Source organism: Odocoileus virginianus, chromosome 2 (assembly GCF_023699985.2).
Source record: "Odocoileus virginianus isolate 20LAN1187 ecotype Illinois chromosome 2, Ovbor_1.2, whole genome shotgun sequence".
Classification (NCBI taxonomy): domain Eukaryota; kingdom Metazoa; phylum Chordata; class Mammalia; order Artiodactyla; family Cervidae; genus Odocoileus; species Odocoileus virginianus.
Window position 1 is genome coordinate 59813001 of NC_069675.1, and position 14232 is coordinate 59827232.

Below are 14232 nucleotides of genomic sequence, written 5' to 3' on the forward strand. Positions count from 1 at the left end.
AGGCTGTTTTAGATTCACTTGAGTATGAGATGGCAAAGCTTGGCTGAAGTCCAGAGCTTGGGAGAGGTGAAAAAGTGAAAGTGTTAGTCACTCAGTCCTGTCTGATTCTTTTGCGATCCCATGGACTGTAGCCCATCAGGCTCCCCTGTCCATGGAATTCTCCAGGCAAGAATACTGGAGTAGATAGCCATTCCCTTTTTCGGGGACTTTCCCGACCAAGGGATGGAACTCGGGTCTCCTGCATTGCAGGCAGATTCTTTACTGTTTGAGTGACCAGGGAAGCTGGGAGAGAGGTAGGAGCTAGAAATAAGTTTTCAGAGTCCTGGACGGATTAGGAACCCTTGGAAAACAAGCGGAGTAGAGGCTCAGCAAAGAGCTGGTCACCAACTGAACCCTGGGAGAAACCCAATGTTTAGAAAGAGCTGGAGAAGGAGGCTTGAGAAGCACCCAAAGGCAGGGGGAGAACCAACAGAGAAAAGTGCTTCTGAGACAGAGATGGAGGGAGAGGGTGATAGCACCAACTTCAGCGGAGGCAGTAGGGGGTGGGGGTGGGGGCACTGTTCCCTGACATGGGCAGACGGTGACATATGAGATGGTTGTACTCCAGGCAGAAGGAAACTGCAAACACACCTCTCTCATCTTTTAACTGTTTATTGTATAATATAAAACTACAAAAGTAAGACTGCTCATTTCCATGTACATTTAATCTGTCCAATTGTTCAGATTACAGCCCAAACCTACATGTGAATACAACCATCTGGGTTCTGATGTAACGTCTGTAATATTGCATAGAAAAGGCACAGCTCTCAGGTCTGTGGGGGAAAGGTTACACCTCCTTTTTGACAAAAGCCCTCCTCAAAAACCATGCACCAAACATGTTGCTATGTACATCTTTTCCAAATCTTGGTTGTATGGACCGCACTTCTCTTCCAAACTTGTTATCCCCAAAAGACATCCACAATTTTTATTGGCTTTGTCTGCAATAGTACTTGATCCTGGCTAATTTTTCAAGAACCATTTAGACTCATTCTCAGAAGCCCTGAAAACAATTGTACATAAGCAGGACGCACACACCTCACTGCCACTGGCAGTTACAGGAAGTTAACCATTTACAGCCAGAAAAGGTTAAATATGCTCTTTTCAATTCTTTTCAGAAAGTGTATAAAGGTCCAATTTGTAACAGCAAGATTTTTAAATTAAGACAATTCATATAGAAAATAACAATCGCTGCACAAAGTAGAGTCTCTCTCTCTGGTTGGTCGTTTTTTTTTTTAATCTGTCATCTGAGAAGGCTGCCCTGCAGATTCATAATTCATTATTTACCACCAAGGGTGGTTAATAAATTTAAGCTCTAAAAATGATCCGTAAGTTGACACTTTGGCTCTTTGGAATTTATTTATTTAAGAAATTTTCCTTGGTTGATCTCAGGGCAGTTGGGACACTCTGAGGGGCTATGGCAATAAACAGCACAATTGAGAAAGACACTCCTCCGGTGGAGGTGGCTTGGCTAGTTCTCACCCTTTGGTGTGAACGAGGGTGTCAGTGGTGTGGTTGCCCCTTCTGTCATAGAGAGAAAGTGCGACTAAAAAAAGTTTAAAAATATCAACCCTTTGATGCTTGATTTTCTTAAAAATTTGGAGGTATTAAAACATTCCTCATCCATACCTTTTGCATATTTCAAATAGACCCATATTTTATAGGAGAGAGTAAAAATGAATGTGGACTGTGCATACGATGAGAAGACCCAGGGGTCTGGCTCAGACCCCCTTCTAGAACAGATTGACATTCCTACAGGAGAATACATTCCTACTTACATTCTGCACATGTTACCATCCAGATGTTGTTAGAGCTCCACAGTAAAATAAATATATTTACACAGAAAAAAAAAAAGGAATAAATAACTTATGAAAAAAAATCACTTCAAATTCAAAGCTCTTATTATTCTGCTCTCATCTTGTCACTTCATTGCACATCACTGTCAATAATTGTCCTCTCCCAGCCCCACCCAGCATGTCGCTCTCGTAAAGGCACCTCACGCTGCCTGCCTGCCTCTGAAACCCACATGGTGTCCTGCAGGAGGGGAAGGCACTGCCGCCGGGTGGCATGTGGACGCACGTCCCACGCTTGAGCTGGGACTCGGAGGTCACACACAGGCTCACGTTTTTCCCTGTTGGGACATTGCTTTGTCAAAATAAGACACAAAGATAACTGGAACACTAGGTGGTTTTGTCCTTTCAAAAAAGGGCCACTAACTTCCCATGTTCTTCCTCATTAGACCTTGAATACCAAGAATTCATGGCAAGGGTGTCCAGAGATAAAAAGCACTTTCGCGCTGCTGTTGGGGGTTTTTGTTTTGATCTTGAAGCCCAGCCTTACCAATGTGGGAGAGGGGGAGAACCACGTGTGGGCAACATCTCGCAGTGCTTATTTGAACTGCTGCCCAACATATGGGACTTGTTTAAACACACGATTTGCTAATCCAACCAAAGTACAGTTGTTCTAAGTTACTATCAATCAGTTTTTAACAATGGCAAATCAGCCGCCTTACCCTGTTATTGTCCGGGATAATCAACACTATTGTGCACGGACACGTATGTGTATGTGTGCGGCATGTGGAGGGTTTGCCGGGTCCTCCAGCTAGCAGAAGCATGGCGTCTGGGCGGTCTTGTTCTCTATAGGAAAAGGAAGCCCTCAAATGGACAGGCACAGTGACACTGGAAGCATCTACAAAAACCCTCACCTTAACTATATGGTCCCTGATCCTATTACAGGGAATGACACATCTGTAGTAGTAAGAGGTGTCTGGTGGAGGGTGCTCACAGAACAGTGCAATTTGATTGGTTTCTCACTGCTTGAATGAGTTGATAATTAGCCTTTAAAAACACATTTAGGTGGGTGGGTGGGGGCTGGGGTGGGGGGGAGTAAATCAGAATGTAGAAAGATTTAATCATATCATACATGAATCTTTTGCTTAGATGAGCAGTTCCTTCATCACAAATTTATTTGCTTTGCCATGTGCATTATAAAAATAAAACTATCTATGGCTTGTTTAAAGTGCCATTTTATAAAGCTGTCTTTTTTTAATTGGCCAGAAAGACTCAATTTTATCCATGGCAAGAAGTGAGCAGAATTGGTGACTGAATATTGACAAATGACCAAACAACAAAGACAACGACAACACAAATCCCATAATTTAAAAATTCTTAAATAAATATAAAAGTTATTCCTAAAGAAGCCATCTGCGTTTCAACAATATAGGTTGTAACCAGCTAAAGTACCATTGGAAGAAAAGAAAAAACTGAAACAGAAAGGCCATAAACAATTTCGGCAACAAGCATGATACATCGCAAACATTTTAAAATTAAAAGTACATCACTAGGAATAAAAAGCTAGTTCTCCTGGCAGAGAGAGGATGGCAAAGTAGGGGGGAGAGGGGAACATGCATAGAAAGTCCTGTCTGTGTATTTGGGTAAAACAGCCTTGTAAAGTGAAGTTAAAGCAGTTGATTCAAGAAAGCAACCAGATCAGAGGCCGTGATGTAATGGGGCCAACTCCAGGTTCAAGAGCCATGGGTGTCACATGAGGGCATCCCAGGCTGGGCCGAGGAGAGTCAGGCTCACTGTGGTGATCATGAAGATGCCATTTTCAGCACTTAGCAACAGAGGGAATGAAAGCTCTAGGGAAGGGAAGCCGGAAAAGACAACTGAGCAACATGATGGATGCCTTCCAGGGGAAGAGTTCCTTCTTGGTGAGCCCTAAGCATTGCAATAGGGTTTAGTTCCATGAAGAGGTTGGTCGCTTTTCATAAAATTCTGTTCGCGTGTAAAATTTCAGGTCTTCATAAAAATTATGCCCAAAAGGGAAAGATATGGGGTTTTGTTAAAAAAAATAAAATAAAAACAATTAAAAGCGCAGACTTGGCATAAATAGAGTACTTGGTAGCCTTCCCCTTCAGAGAGCAAGCGAAAGAGAACCATCATGTAAACCGGAAGCTCCATGGCTGCCTCCCGCCAACTGCTTAATGCAAGCTTGATGAGCCACGTGGCTCTGGCTTCGGAAGTCACAGTGCTGGCGGGTGTTCATGCCAGGGGGTCAGTGCTCATGAAATTTGGGTGTGATATCTCCTGGCCCTTTTTAAAGCGCTGTGTGTGTGTATGTGTGTGTGTTTGCATCTGGGGACATCAACTGCGGATTGATTTGATCCAATTTTCTCTTTGCACCAAACACATATAAAACATTACAACTCTATAAAAGTACAAGTGCAACTTGTACATCTGAAGTTTGCAGGAACTATGTGAGCAAATCCTATCAAAATAGCTATCTCATATGTATAAACAGCATTTGTTTTTAGAAAAACAATATCATAAACTGCAGAATCTGTACAAAAATATAAAATAAATTTGGGCAGCAGTTTCTAAACAGCCATGTAAATGCAACACTTAAGAGGAGTAGTTAATGCCTCTAAAAAGGCTGAATTGCCAAGTCAACCTATACAGGGCGAAAATGCCGGAAAAGGTACTGAGATTATCTAAATAATATATATATATATTCTTTTTTTTACCTCTTGCAATAAAACTTATAGAAAAAATAGACAAATATGCACATGCAATTTACAGCTTTCCCAACTTATTCCTTGTGCTTCACTTGAACTGTTTTTGTCATTCAACACAGCCACATCGTCTTCAAATGTATTCTTTCTTATTCCCGGGTAGTAGGTCTCTGATGAACCACTCAAGAAAAGCGTATTAAAAGTGGTCATACTTGGATGAAGGCACTCCAACTCTGCTCAAAGCAAAAACTAGTGTGATCCTTTTGTAGAATGTTCTTCTCAGAAAAAGGCAAGCAAGGGTGCATGCACAGTGCGGAGAGCTGTCGGGGTGTGGGGGGGTGGGGGACAGGTGCGGGGGCCCCGGGGCTCAGGACCCGACCAGCACCTCCATGATGTGGTCCAGCTCCGTGAGGTCCATCTTGAAAGGCTGGCTCGGGGCGACGGGCTGGCTGCTGTAGGGGGCCAGCGTCTTGAGGAGGTCGTCGGCCGACACGGGGGACATCTTGGAGGCGGTCCCCGACGCGGACGTGCAGGGGTCGAAGTCGTACATGGACGTGTCAATGTCGGCGAACAGGATATCGTCCAGGGTCAAGTCTGTGAGGAAGCCCGTGGACGCGGTGATCTCAAAGTTGCCAGGCAGCGAGTCCATCAGTTTCGCGTCCTCAGGCCGGCCGCCGTCCTGCAGCCCCTCGGGTCTTTGAGGCGCGCCGGGCCCGCCGGAGGAGTCCCCTTTCGGGCCGTCGGCCTCCGCGGCCTCCGTGGAGGTAGATGTGGGACAGAGCTCCTCGATCTCGTCCAGGGCGGAGGAGAAGCTGTCCTTTTCCGGCGGGAGGAGGGCGGGAGGCGCGAGTCTGGCGGGGGCGGCCGGCGAGGAAGTGCAAAACGTGTCCGGGTCGTCGTCCTCGAGCAGCGAGGCGGGGGTGAGGCAGGCCTCCAGGGCCGCGGCGCCGCCCAGCTCGCAGGGCGCGGGAGCGGGCTGGCTGAAGGCGGGCGGCGCCTCCCGGGAGCTGGAGCCCAGCGGGTCGGCGGCAGCGGCGGCGGCAGCGGGCGGCGAGGCGGCGGGGAACGCGGGCCGCAGGCTGCCCTCCTGCTTCAGCTCCTCCTGGATGCGCCGCAACATGTTGTTGATGAGCACGGTCTTTTGCAGGCTGGGCTCGGTGAGGGGCCTGTGGTTGTAGAGCTTCATAAGGGAAATGTTGAAGATAGTCTGGCGCTGTAAGGTGTAAGACACCTTGGACGGACCGTCTGACGGGGACACGATTTTGCCTTCCAGCCCATCTTCATGCTCATCAAACTTCCGTTTTCCTCCTTTCCCCAACATATATCTGCCAAGAAGAAAGGAAGGAGATGGAATCAATCCCACAGAAACAAATTCCATCCCACCCCCCCACCTCCCGTTTTCAAAAAAGATGCCGATTTCAGAGGTCTGGACTCAGGACATGAGCTCCCTGCCCAGGGCTGGTTACAACAGAGGAATTCATTGGGAAATCTACCTTCATGCGGCGGTGGAGCAATTTTTATCACTGGGTAGTCTGTTGAATGTATTTCTTGAGAAATGTGTACGACACAGACAAGTTAAACATTACCATGGGAACCGTGATTTTGACTTTCTCGCTTGTGTGCCTGTGTCTACCTACCCTGTTACCAAGCAGGTTCAACTTCCCTCCCTCCAACAGATCTATTTTTAAAACCCAAGAAAATACTGACAATGCTATGACCTAAACAGGTAAAGGTGTCATAGGTTACAGCTTGAACACAGCTGGAATGATGAAAAGAACACAGTTGGAAAAAGGGGAACTTGTACAGTTCTGGTAGAACCGCATATGCTTTCAAAACACTGCTTTCTTCCCCATCACGCACAGAGCCTTTCTGACTGGTGACATGTAGTGAAGGGCTTAGGACTGTATTAAATGACCACAGTGATGGAGCTGCCATCGCTTTTCTGTCGAGAATCAAGTGGAGGATCTCCCAACCCAAGTTTTTCCATGGCTCAGTTTCATCATAGGCTGTCATACCTGAGTGCAACTGAACTAATTTAAAAGAAATTTGCTGTGATTATAAGTACTGCTGTTTGGGTACTGGATACATTTCTTAAAATACCTACTGTGATTCCTGCAGCGATTTCAAAGAGACAATGGCCTCCTATCTCAGACCCTGAGCACTGGGGAATGGATTTTAACTCCTGCCCACCTTGCCTGACATGGCAGCCTCCTCATGTGCTCTGTCCTGATTGAAGACACCCCCATTTGCCTGTGCTTTCTGGAGAGCAGCTGGCCCTTCCCCTCAGAACATTAGCATCTAAACCAAGCAATCACAAGTCCACCGGTCTGTGTCTCACAGACCCCACTTTATAACCATTTAACCAAGAAAGCTGTCCTTGTGTCGTTGTTCAGACCCGGAGACGTGCTTCTAATCAAGCTAGGCCTGTGGCTTGCTCCCTTCCCCCTCTACAATGCTTATCCAGAGGAGCGTGTTAATGCTCTCCTCAAGGCCACTCACTCTTTTTGATGATGTCACATACAAGAAAGTGCTTTGCAGTTACCCAGCATTTTTTTCTAAAGGCGACTTGCCTTTTCTGAATGACCTCCTTCAATCCTTTAACTCATCCCGCCTTTACGCTGTCTTGGGCACCCTCCCAGAAAGTGGGTCGTCCCACACAGGAATAAAGCCTAGTCTTCAAGGGGCTGAACAACTTCTCCTACACCTCATTACCATTTTAAAGTAGGAGTCTCATCCTAAAGGGATAAGGCTAACCATAATAAAACTTCCTTCTATGGCTTTGTGGAAGAAGGCTAGACATGCAGGTGGACACAGAGCCTGGCACACAAGTCCCATTCCAGGTGGCTGCCTTCATGGGCCTCAGTCTCCAGCAGAGGATGAAGACAACTGCAATCCATCAAGTCAGAATCGGCCTGAGAATGTGTTAACGCTCATAAAGAATGTGGAGTTACTTATAGGAAACACTTCCCCCCACTTCGTAAACATTAAGAAAATGGCTGTCAATCACTAGGACCAAAGACCAGTCCCATAATTAACTGTTCTCTGAGGCAAAGAAGGTATGACAGTAACAAAGGGCTTATCTAATGCTTCACATGACAGCAACATTTCCTACTGCTCAGTGCTGTCTCATTTGTATACACACTTTGCATAGGACATCTCCTATCTAAAGTATCTATCTGTGCCCATTTAAACCTGAGTGTGAATCAGAGGAGGTGACTTCATTTCACTATACAAAACACTTTCTACTTTATCCATCAGAAGTACTCCCAGACAACTGTATTTTGAAACAGATAACTGTATTCACGTATATACCATTTGTATTTGCTTACAATTTAAGCATTTAATGCCATGTCCAGAAAAACTCCACTTTTACCAAAGGGGAAAAAAGTGAAAGTGAAGGTTGCTCAGTCGTGTCCAACTCTTTGTGACCCCATGGACTATACAGTCCATGTAATTCTCCAGGCCAGAATACTAGAGTGGGTAGCCTTTCCCTTCTCCAGGGCATCTTCCCAACCCAGGGATCGAACCCAGGTCTCCTGCTTTGCAGGTGGATTCTTTACCAGTTGAGCCACAAGGGAAGCCCAAGAATACTGGAGTGGGCAGCCTATCCCTTTCCAGCAGATCTTCCTGACCCAGGAATCAAACCAGGGTCTCCTGCCATTGCAGGTGGATTCTTTACCAACTGAGCTATCAGGGAAGCCCCGCTTTTACCAAAGAGCTCACCAAATGCATTTAACTATCATATAAGGCAGTTATATAACCTATGTCATACACTATAATTTGAATGTACCCAATACACCCAAATGTGTGTGAGAGTACACAAGTGCGTGTGTGCGTGCGTGCGCACACACACACACTCTCTCTCTTAAAACAGTGTTTTTCAAAGTGTGATCCATAGATGGAACCAGTCTGCAAACTGTTACTGGTTCACAATGAGGTAAGTAGAGATTCTATATTGCTTAGAAATTTTTATGGCAGATTTACAGAGTAATTATGTTTTGCAAATAAAACTTTTAAAAATGAGGCTTATATTTTTACATCCTTGTAACTCATTTCATTTTTCCAGTATTCTTTTTGTCAAGTTTTACTAAAATATTAGTCCATAAAGGAGGAAAAACACAAACAAGATGGTCTTTCATCACAGAAAGTTTGAGAAGCACTGTCCCAAAATGTAAACCAAACACATGCCTCAAAACGAGTATGTAATCTCATGGCTACTTTAAATGTTTACTGGCTCCCTGAAGGAGAAGTAACACTCAGGAAAGACAACACAGACTTTTCCTTTCTTTTAGTCATTCACACAGAACTGTCTTTTAAAGACTTGTTACCAGGAAAAAAACAATAGGACTTTTTCAATAACTCACATTTCTCTAGAAATAATCACCAGGCACATAGAACTTAACTATTTAAAAAGCACGTGGTACTACAGGCATGGTTAGCCAAATTCTCGTGGCTGAGGGAGGTCTATGGAGATACTTTTCAGAGAGATTTCAATGTGAGAAGCACCTGATTTCCAATTAGAATGATCTAACTGGTCATTATCGACTCAACAGACACGAGTTTGAGCAAACTCCAGGAGATGGTGAAGGACAGGGAAGCCTGGTGTGCTGCAGTCCATGGGGTCACAAAGAATCAGACATGATTTAGTGACTAAACAACAACAACAAAGCTGGTCACAGCTCTGTGATATGATATGGATCCAAATGATTTAGGGAAAGCCTGATAAGACATCTGTAATGCTGTCTGGAAGGGGAAGGAGGACGACCCAGGTAAGCCAAATCCGTGAGCAGGAACAGGCAGACGAATTGAATCTTGGATGCTTCTCAAATGTGTAAATAAGGACCCGTGATACAGTATCTCTCAAAGCAGGTTTGCCTTCATTTTTCTATTTTGTTTTATGAGGCAAACCGCTCTACACACCCAGTAAGATTGCAAAATGCACACAATCCTGATTTGTAATCTGAACTCTATCTACATTTTTACAAAAAGGAGTGAAAAATGACATGGTAAAAAATCTAACCCACATTCTTATGTAGAACAGTAACATTAAAAATTTTTTTTAATTTAAAATTTGCAAAAAAAGAAAAAAAAGTTTTCCCAAAGTTTGCTTAACACGCTGTTGAGAGTTTTGTCTGCCCACGTTCAGAAGAGGCCTCCAACTCCTGGGAAGTGGTAGGGAGGTGAGAAGGACCCTCACTCGGAGCTGTGTGAACACGGAGCAGGCACGATTCAAAGAAAAGACAAGCCTCTCAAAAACACGAGGGCCAGGCTGCCCAAAGCCGTTTCCTCAGGCACTCTAAGACAACAGCAGCAGCTCTTCAGGCCGCTGGAGAGGCACGGGACCTTTCAAAAGGCCCCACTTGGCTGCAGAGTGAAGATGGAGCACTAGCTGGAGGACATCCAGGGCTTCAAGGTAACTGGGGTGGGGGGTGGCAGGAGGTGCGTGCTGTCCCAGCATGACAGGCCCCTTGGCAGTGGAACTGGACACCGGATGGTAGCCTGTGGTTCCCTGAGAGGAGGAGCTTGTGACAAGTTGGTTTCCAGGCTTGGAAACCCCCAAGGCTCAGCACCTCACTTTGCCTCCTCCCTCGACTTGTGAAGACCCAGGCCCAAAGCCCGTGTCTTCCATCCTGTCTTTCAGCCGAAGGCCCAAAGGGGACCCGGAACTTCAGGACTGGTTAGAGACCCTGACATGGAGGAGTGAGGTGGGTCCCCCTCCCTTCCCTGCCCACCTCGAGGGGTCTAAAACTAACCACAGTCACTCTTTTTGCTGAATATTCACTGGCTCTTAATATGCAGTTCAGGATCAAATACCTTCCCTCCCCAATAAACTTGTTAGAAACAAACCCCTAACATTCTGATTTGCTTAACATACATTTTGGCAAGTATTAACTGCAGCAATCTAAGTTTTGAAAAGAGACAACAAAAACTCATGGGGAGCAATACAAATGAACACTTCTCTGCGGGACTTTTCTAGGAAGTTTAATAGTGAATAAAACTCTCCAGATACCAAACCTGGCTTTCAGTCGAGTCACTTTCACTAGGAAGGACCCTGCCCTCAAATGCTACAAATCTGCCGGGCAGATGGTCAACAGTAACATGTCACTAGGCGACTCCTCAGAAGGGAAAGAACCAGATGAAGCAGGAAAAGATATTACTTACTTGGGGGGTTGCGAGTCCAAATTCTAATGACTCCGACAGTCAGGAGTCAGAGATCAGTACAAACTGGGTGACTGGGGGGAGACTTCCGGAGATAGGACTTGAGGTTTATATTTAAGGCAGGATTGCCTTTCACTGTACATGTCCCACCCCAGACAGTAAGCTCTCCGAGGGTTTCAGACTGTTCTGTTCATCTCTGTATCCTCAGGGTAGGGCAGTCCCTGACACACAGAAGATGCTTCAGAAATAGCGACTGGATGAATAGTAAATGGAAAGAATGAGAAAAGACATTGAGGGACAGCCAGAGAAGGACTGTAAAACAACAACAGAGAAGTGTGTCTTTGGCTCTGCGTGTAACGTGGCGTGAAGGGAGGGTATGACAAAGGGGAAGGGTGAACGAGCCTCAGAGGGCACGGCTGTACAGGGCAGGCGTCGGGTAAGGAGATCCGTCGGGACCCAAGGCACTCAGGGTGGGCAAGGACCCTGTATTCAGACAGCTCTGCCTGCCTCTCCCACTCTTCCGTTCTCAAACTTGGGTGAGCATCAAATTCACATAGGGGGCTCGGGAACAATGCTCCCCACCCCGCCCCCCACTATCCCAGATCCTCATTCATTTGGTCTGGTGTGGAGGACAGAGATCTATATTTTCAGCAAGCTTCCAGGTGATGCTGGTCTAGGGACCTCATCTCGACAACCACAACTTCCTTTTTTCTCCATCCAGCAATTTCATATTTAAGCCCGAGAATACCTTTACTTGATTAAATCTGAGTCTAAACTGCTTCCCTATTTGTGCCTAAGCAGGTAAAGAAACAAAAAATGAGTAGCTCTGTGATGGCAACTGACATCAAAAAAGAAAGACTACATGCAGAAGTAAGATGTCCTAAGCTCGATTTTAATGATAAAACTCAGTTTCTCAGACTGATACATGTGACACCATCAGCTCACTGGGGCCTGCGTTCTTACTGTGATCACAGAGTGAATGGTGAGGCCTTGTGCCCAGGGTCCAAAGAGAAACTGAAATCGTACCCGTGTGTTAAAAGGAGCATTTCATAGCTTTTATATTTTTAAAGCATTACAGGAAAAAGACGCAAACATTAAAAAAAAGAAAAAACAAGCAATCAAAAAAGTTCTCTTAAACTCAGTGTTTTTTCAATTATTTTAAAGCTATGCCTTGGAAAAACTGTTTAAAACACTGTCCTTTAATATTATTTGAACTGTCAAAATAAATGTTACAATTTTCTTATCCCCCTCCTTTATTTTAATAATACAAACACTTGTGTCTTGAGGGCTTTCAATAGCTCGCAGCGAGAGAGCTGCTTTGCTCCATACAAAACCCCAGCCCCAAAGGCTCTCTACGAATGGCTGAGCACCAGTTCCCCACGAACTAATTATGATTTAAAAATTAAGAATATTAAATCCACTTTTGCAAACCACCACTTCTGTCATCCCCACTAACAGCAGCAAAACCCACTGCTTTAACCTGCAGCCCGCTGTGGCCACTAGTGCTTCCGAGAGGCCCAGAGCCTGGGGGCGGCTGACTTGATAGGTGCACGGAGGGGCTGTGTGTGACCCCTGAGGGCAGCATCACCGCTGGGGCTTGTCAGAGGCCCAAACTGAGAGCCTGCCCCGGCCCACCATGGGGGCTGGCTTTCTGACTCAGCGGGGGTCAAAAAAAGATGCAAAAGACTTTAACCCAGTTTATCCCCCAGTTATCACCCCAAACAGAAGGAAAACCCTCCAGAAGGAAAATCCTACTCAGTATCCAAGGGAATTAATGCTGCAAAAGGTGTTTTAAAAGAAGGTCAGGACTGATAGTTTAGTTCCAATTTCTGAAGGAAGGAAATCACTGGGGAAGGTGAGACTGACCATATGATCAAAGAGGCAGCCAGGAGGGGCGGCAGGTGGCCAGCACGCCATGGCAGACGTGGAAATGGCTCCCAGCTCTGCACCACCAGATGCTCATACACACTTGTTTGTCCACACACAGAGGCGGGGCACGTGGGAGAATCCTGGAAGTTATTACTTTAAAACACCTCAAGGCTGGATGGTTTGTACCTTGTGTACATTTTCAAGAGCTTGTTCCAATTTCCTTTTGGGCCACTAAGTAACAAGTAGAAATCCAGGGTTTTCCTTTCTCAGGAGTGTAGCCTGCTTCCTGATTAAGTGACATGTTGTCTCAACAGTCAGTTAACAGCACAGAACTCAGCCCTGGTGTCTGCCGTCAGGGAAGGGTAGTTCCTTGTGGGGCCCTGGGGTCCCCGGGAACGGGTCTCACTCTACGCCCTCAGCAGGGTGAAGAGGCTGGCGCCTGCTGTGGTGAGTCACTGGACTCACACTTAGGACCCGTGCACGTTCCGTATGCCCCTGTCACTAGTTAACAGCTCTCAGGTGAAAGGCTCCTAATAAGAGTCCCGGGTCTCCTCAACCACACCGTCCTGTGTGACCACTGGTGTGACTACTGGCTGCTGAAGGGTCCAGAAGTACCCATGCTGACACTAAAAATCATAAAAACGAGGCGTTCACAGTGATGCTAATGACTCAGAATGATGACTTTTCCTCAAAGAGCTACCCAGTTTGAAGAAAAAAGAAGCTATGATGTGTGACGCATGTCCTCAAGCAGGCTAGCAGAGGCTATTTCCTCACTCAGACATTCTGAGCCGCCAAACCCAAAGTCCTGTAAGTGGAAACACACTCACACTTTCAGTTTCTTTCGGGGGCAGTGGAAGAAGAAAGAAGTTGCCCCTGGTAAAACTGAGTGGGTGACAGTCTCTCCAGAGTAGGAGAGAGGCTGGCTACAAATGCTGGTAAGACAACTTCTGAAACACAGAATATTCTCATCTCCCCTCTCCTCCTCCCTGACGCCTGCCTTAGGATGTGCTTTGGGTCCTGCTCTTGAGGTGGTCCAAGTGGACAGCCCCTGCTCCTGACCAGGATGCCTGCCACCAGCCTCCGGCAAACTCTGGGAAGAGCTCTTTTGTCAGCTGGTCGCACAGCACTGCCCAGGAAGGAAAGGCCCCATCCTTGTTCCACTGGGGAAGCCAGGTTCCCTTAGACAACTTTCTACACTGTTAAAATATTACACCTTAATAAACATCCAACACTCAGGAATCTGATAATGGCTATGCTTTTGACACCCTTCCTGGGCTCCCCCAGGTGACAGCAGAAGCAGCCGGGTGGGGGCGGGGGGCGGGGGAGACACGACACCCTGAAGGGACAAGCCAGGGGGTGGTGGTGCTGGCAGATCTGGGAGAGAGCTGACAGAAAGTGGGGTGGTCCCAAAGCCAGTGCTCTGGGACAACCCAGAGGGATAGGGTGGGAAGGGAAGTGGGAGGGGGGCTCAGGATGGGGGGGACACACGTATACCCGTGGCTGATTCATGTTGACGTATGGCAAAAACCATCACAATATTGTAATTATCCTCCAATTAAAATAAATTAATTTAAAAAAGAAAGCAGGGTGCCTGCAAGGATCTGCCAGAGGGGGTGTTCCATGCACTGTGACCCGTGCAGTTCCCCCAATACCGG

General features: G+C 46.3%; 1 protein-coding gene across 3 annotated transcripts in view; it reads right to left on the reverse strand.

Moving 5' to 3' along the window:
- Positions 1 to 635: 635 nt before the first annotated feature.
- Positions 636 to 14232, reverse strand: part of SERTAD2 (SERTA domain containing 2) — a 108749-nt gene continuing 95152 nt past the window's right edge. For all 3 annotated transcript variants that reach the window (XM_020916212.2, XM_070480177.1, XM_070480178.1), the window contains exon 2: positions 636 to 5874. In XM_020916212.2, the coding sequence (XP_020771871.2) occupies positions 4917 to 5870 (954 nt within the window). In that variant the 5' untranslated portion in view covers positions 5871 to 5874 and the 3' untranslated portion in view covers positions 636 to 4916. The remainder of the gene's footprint in view (positions 5875 to 14232) is intronic.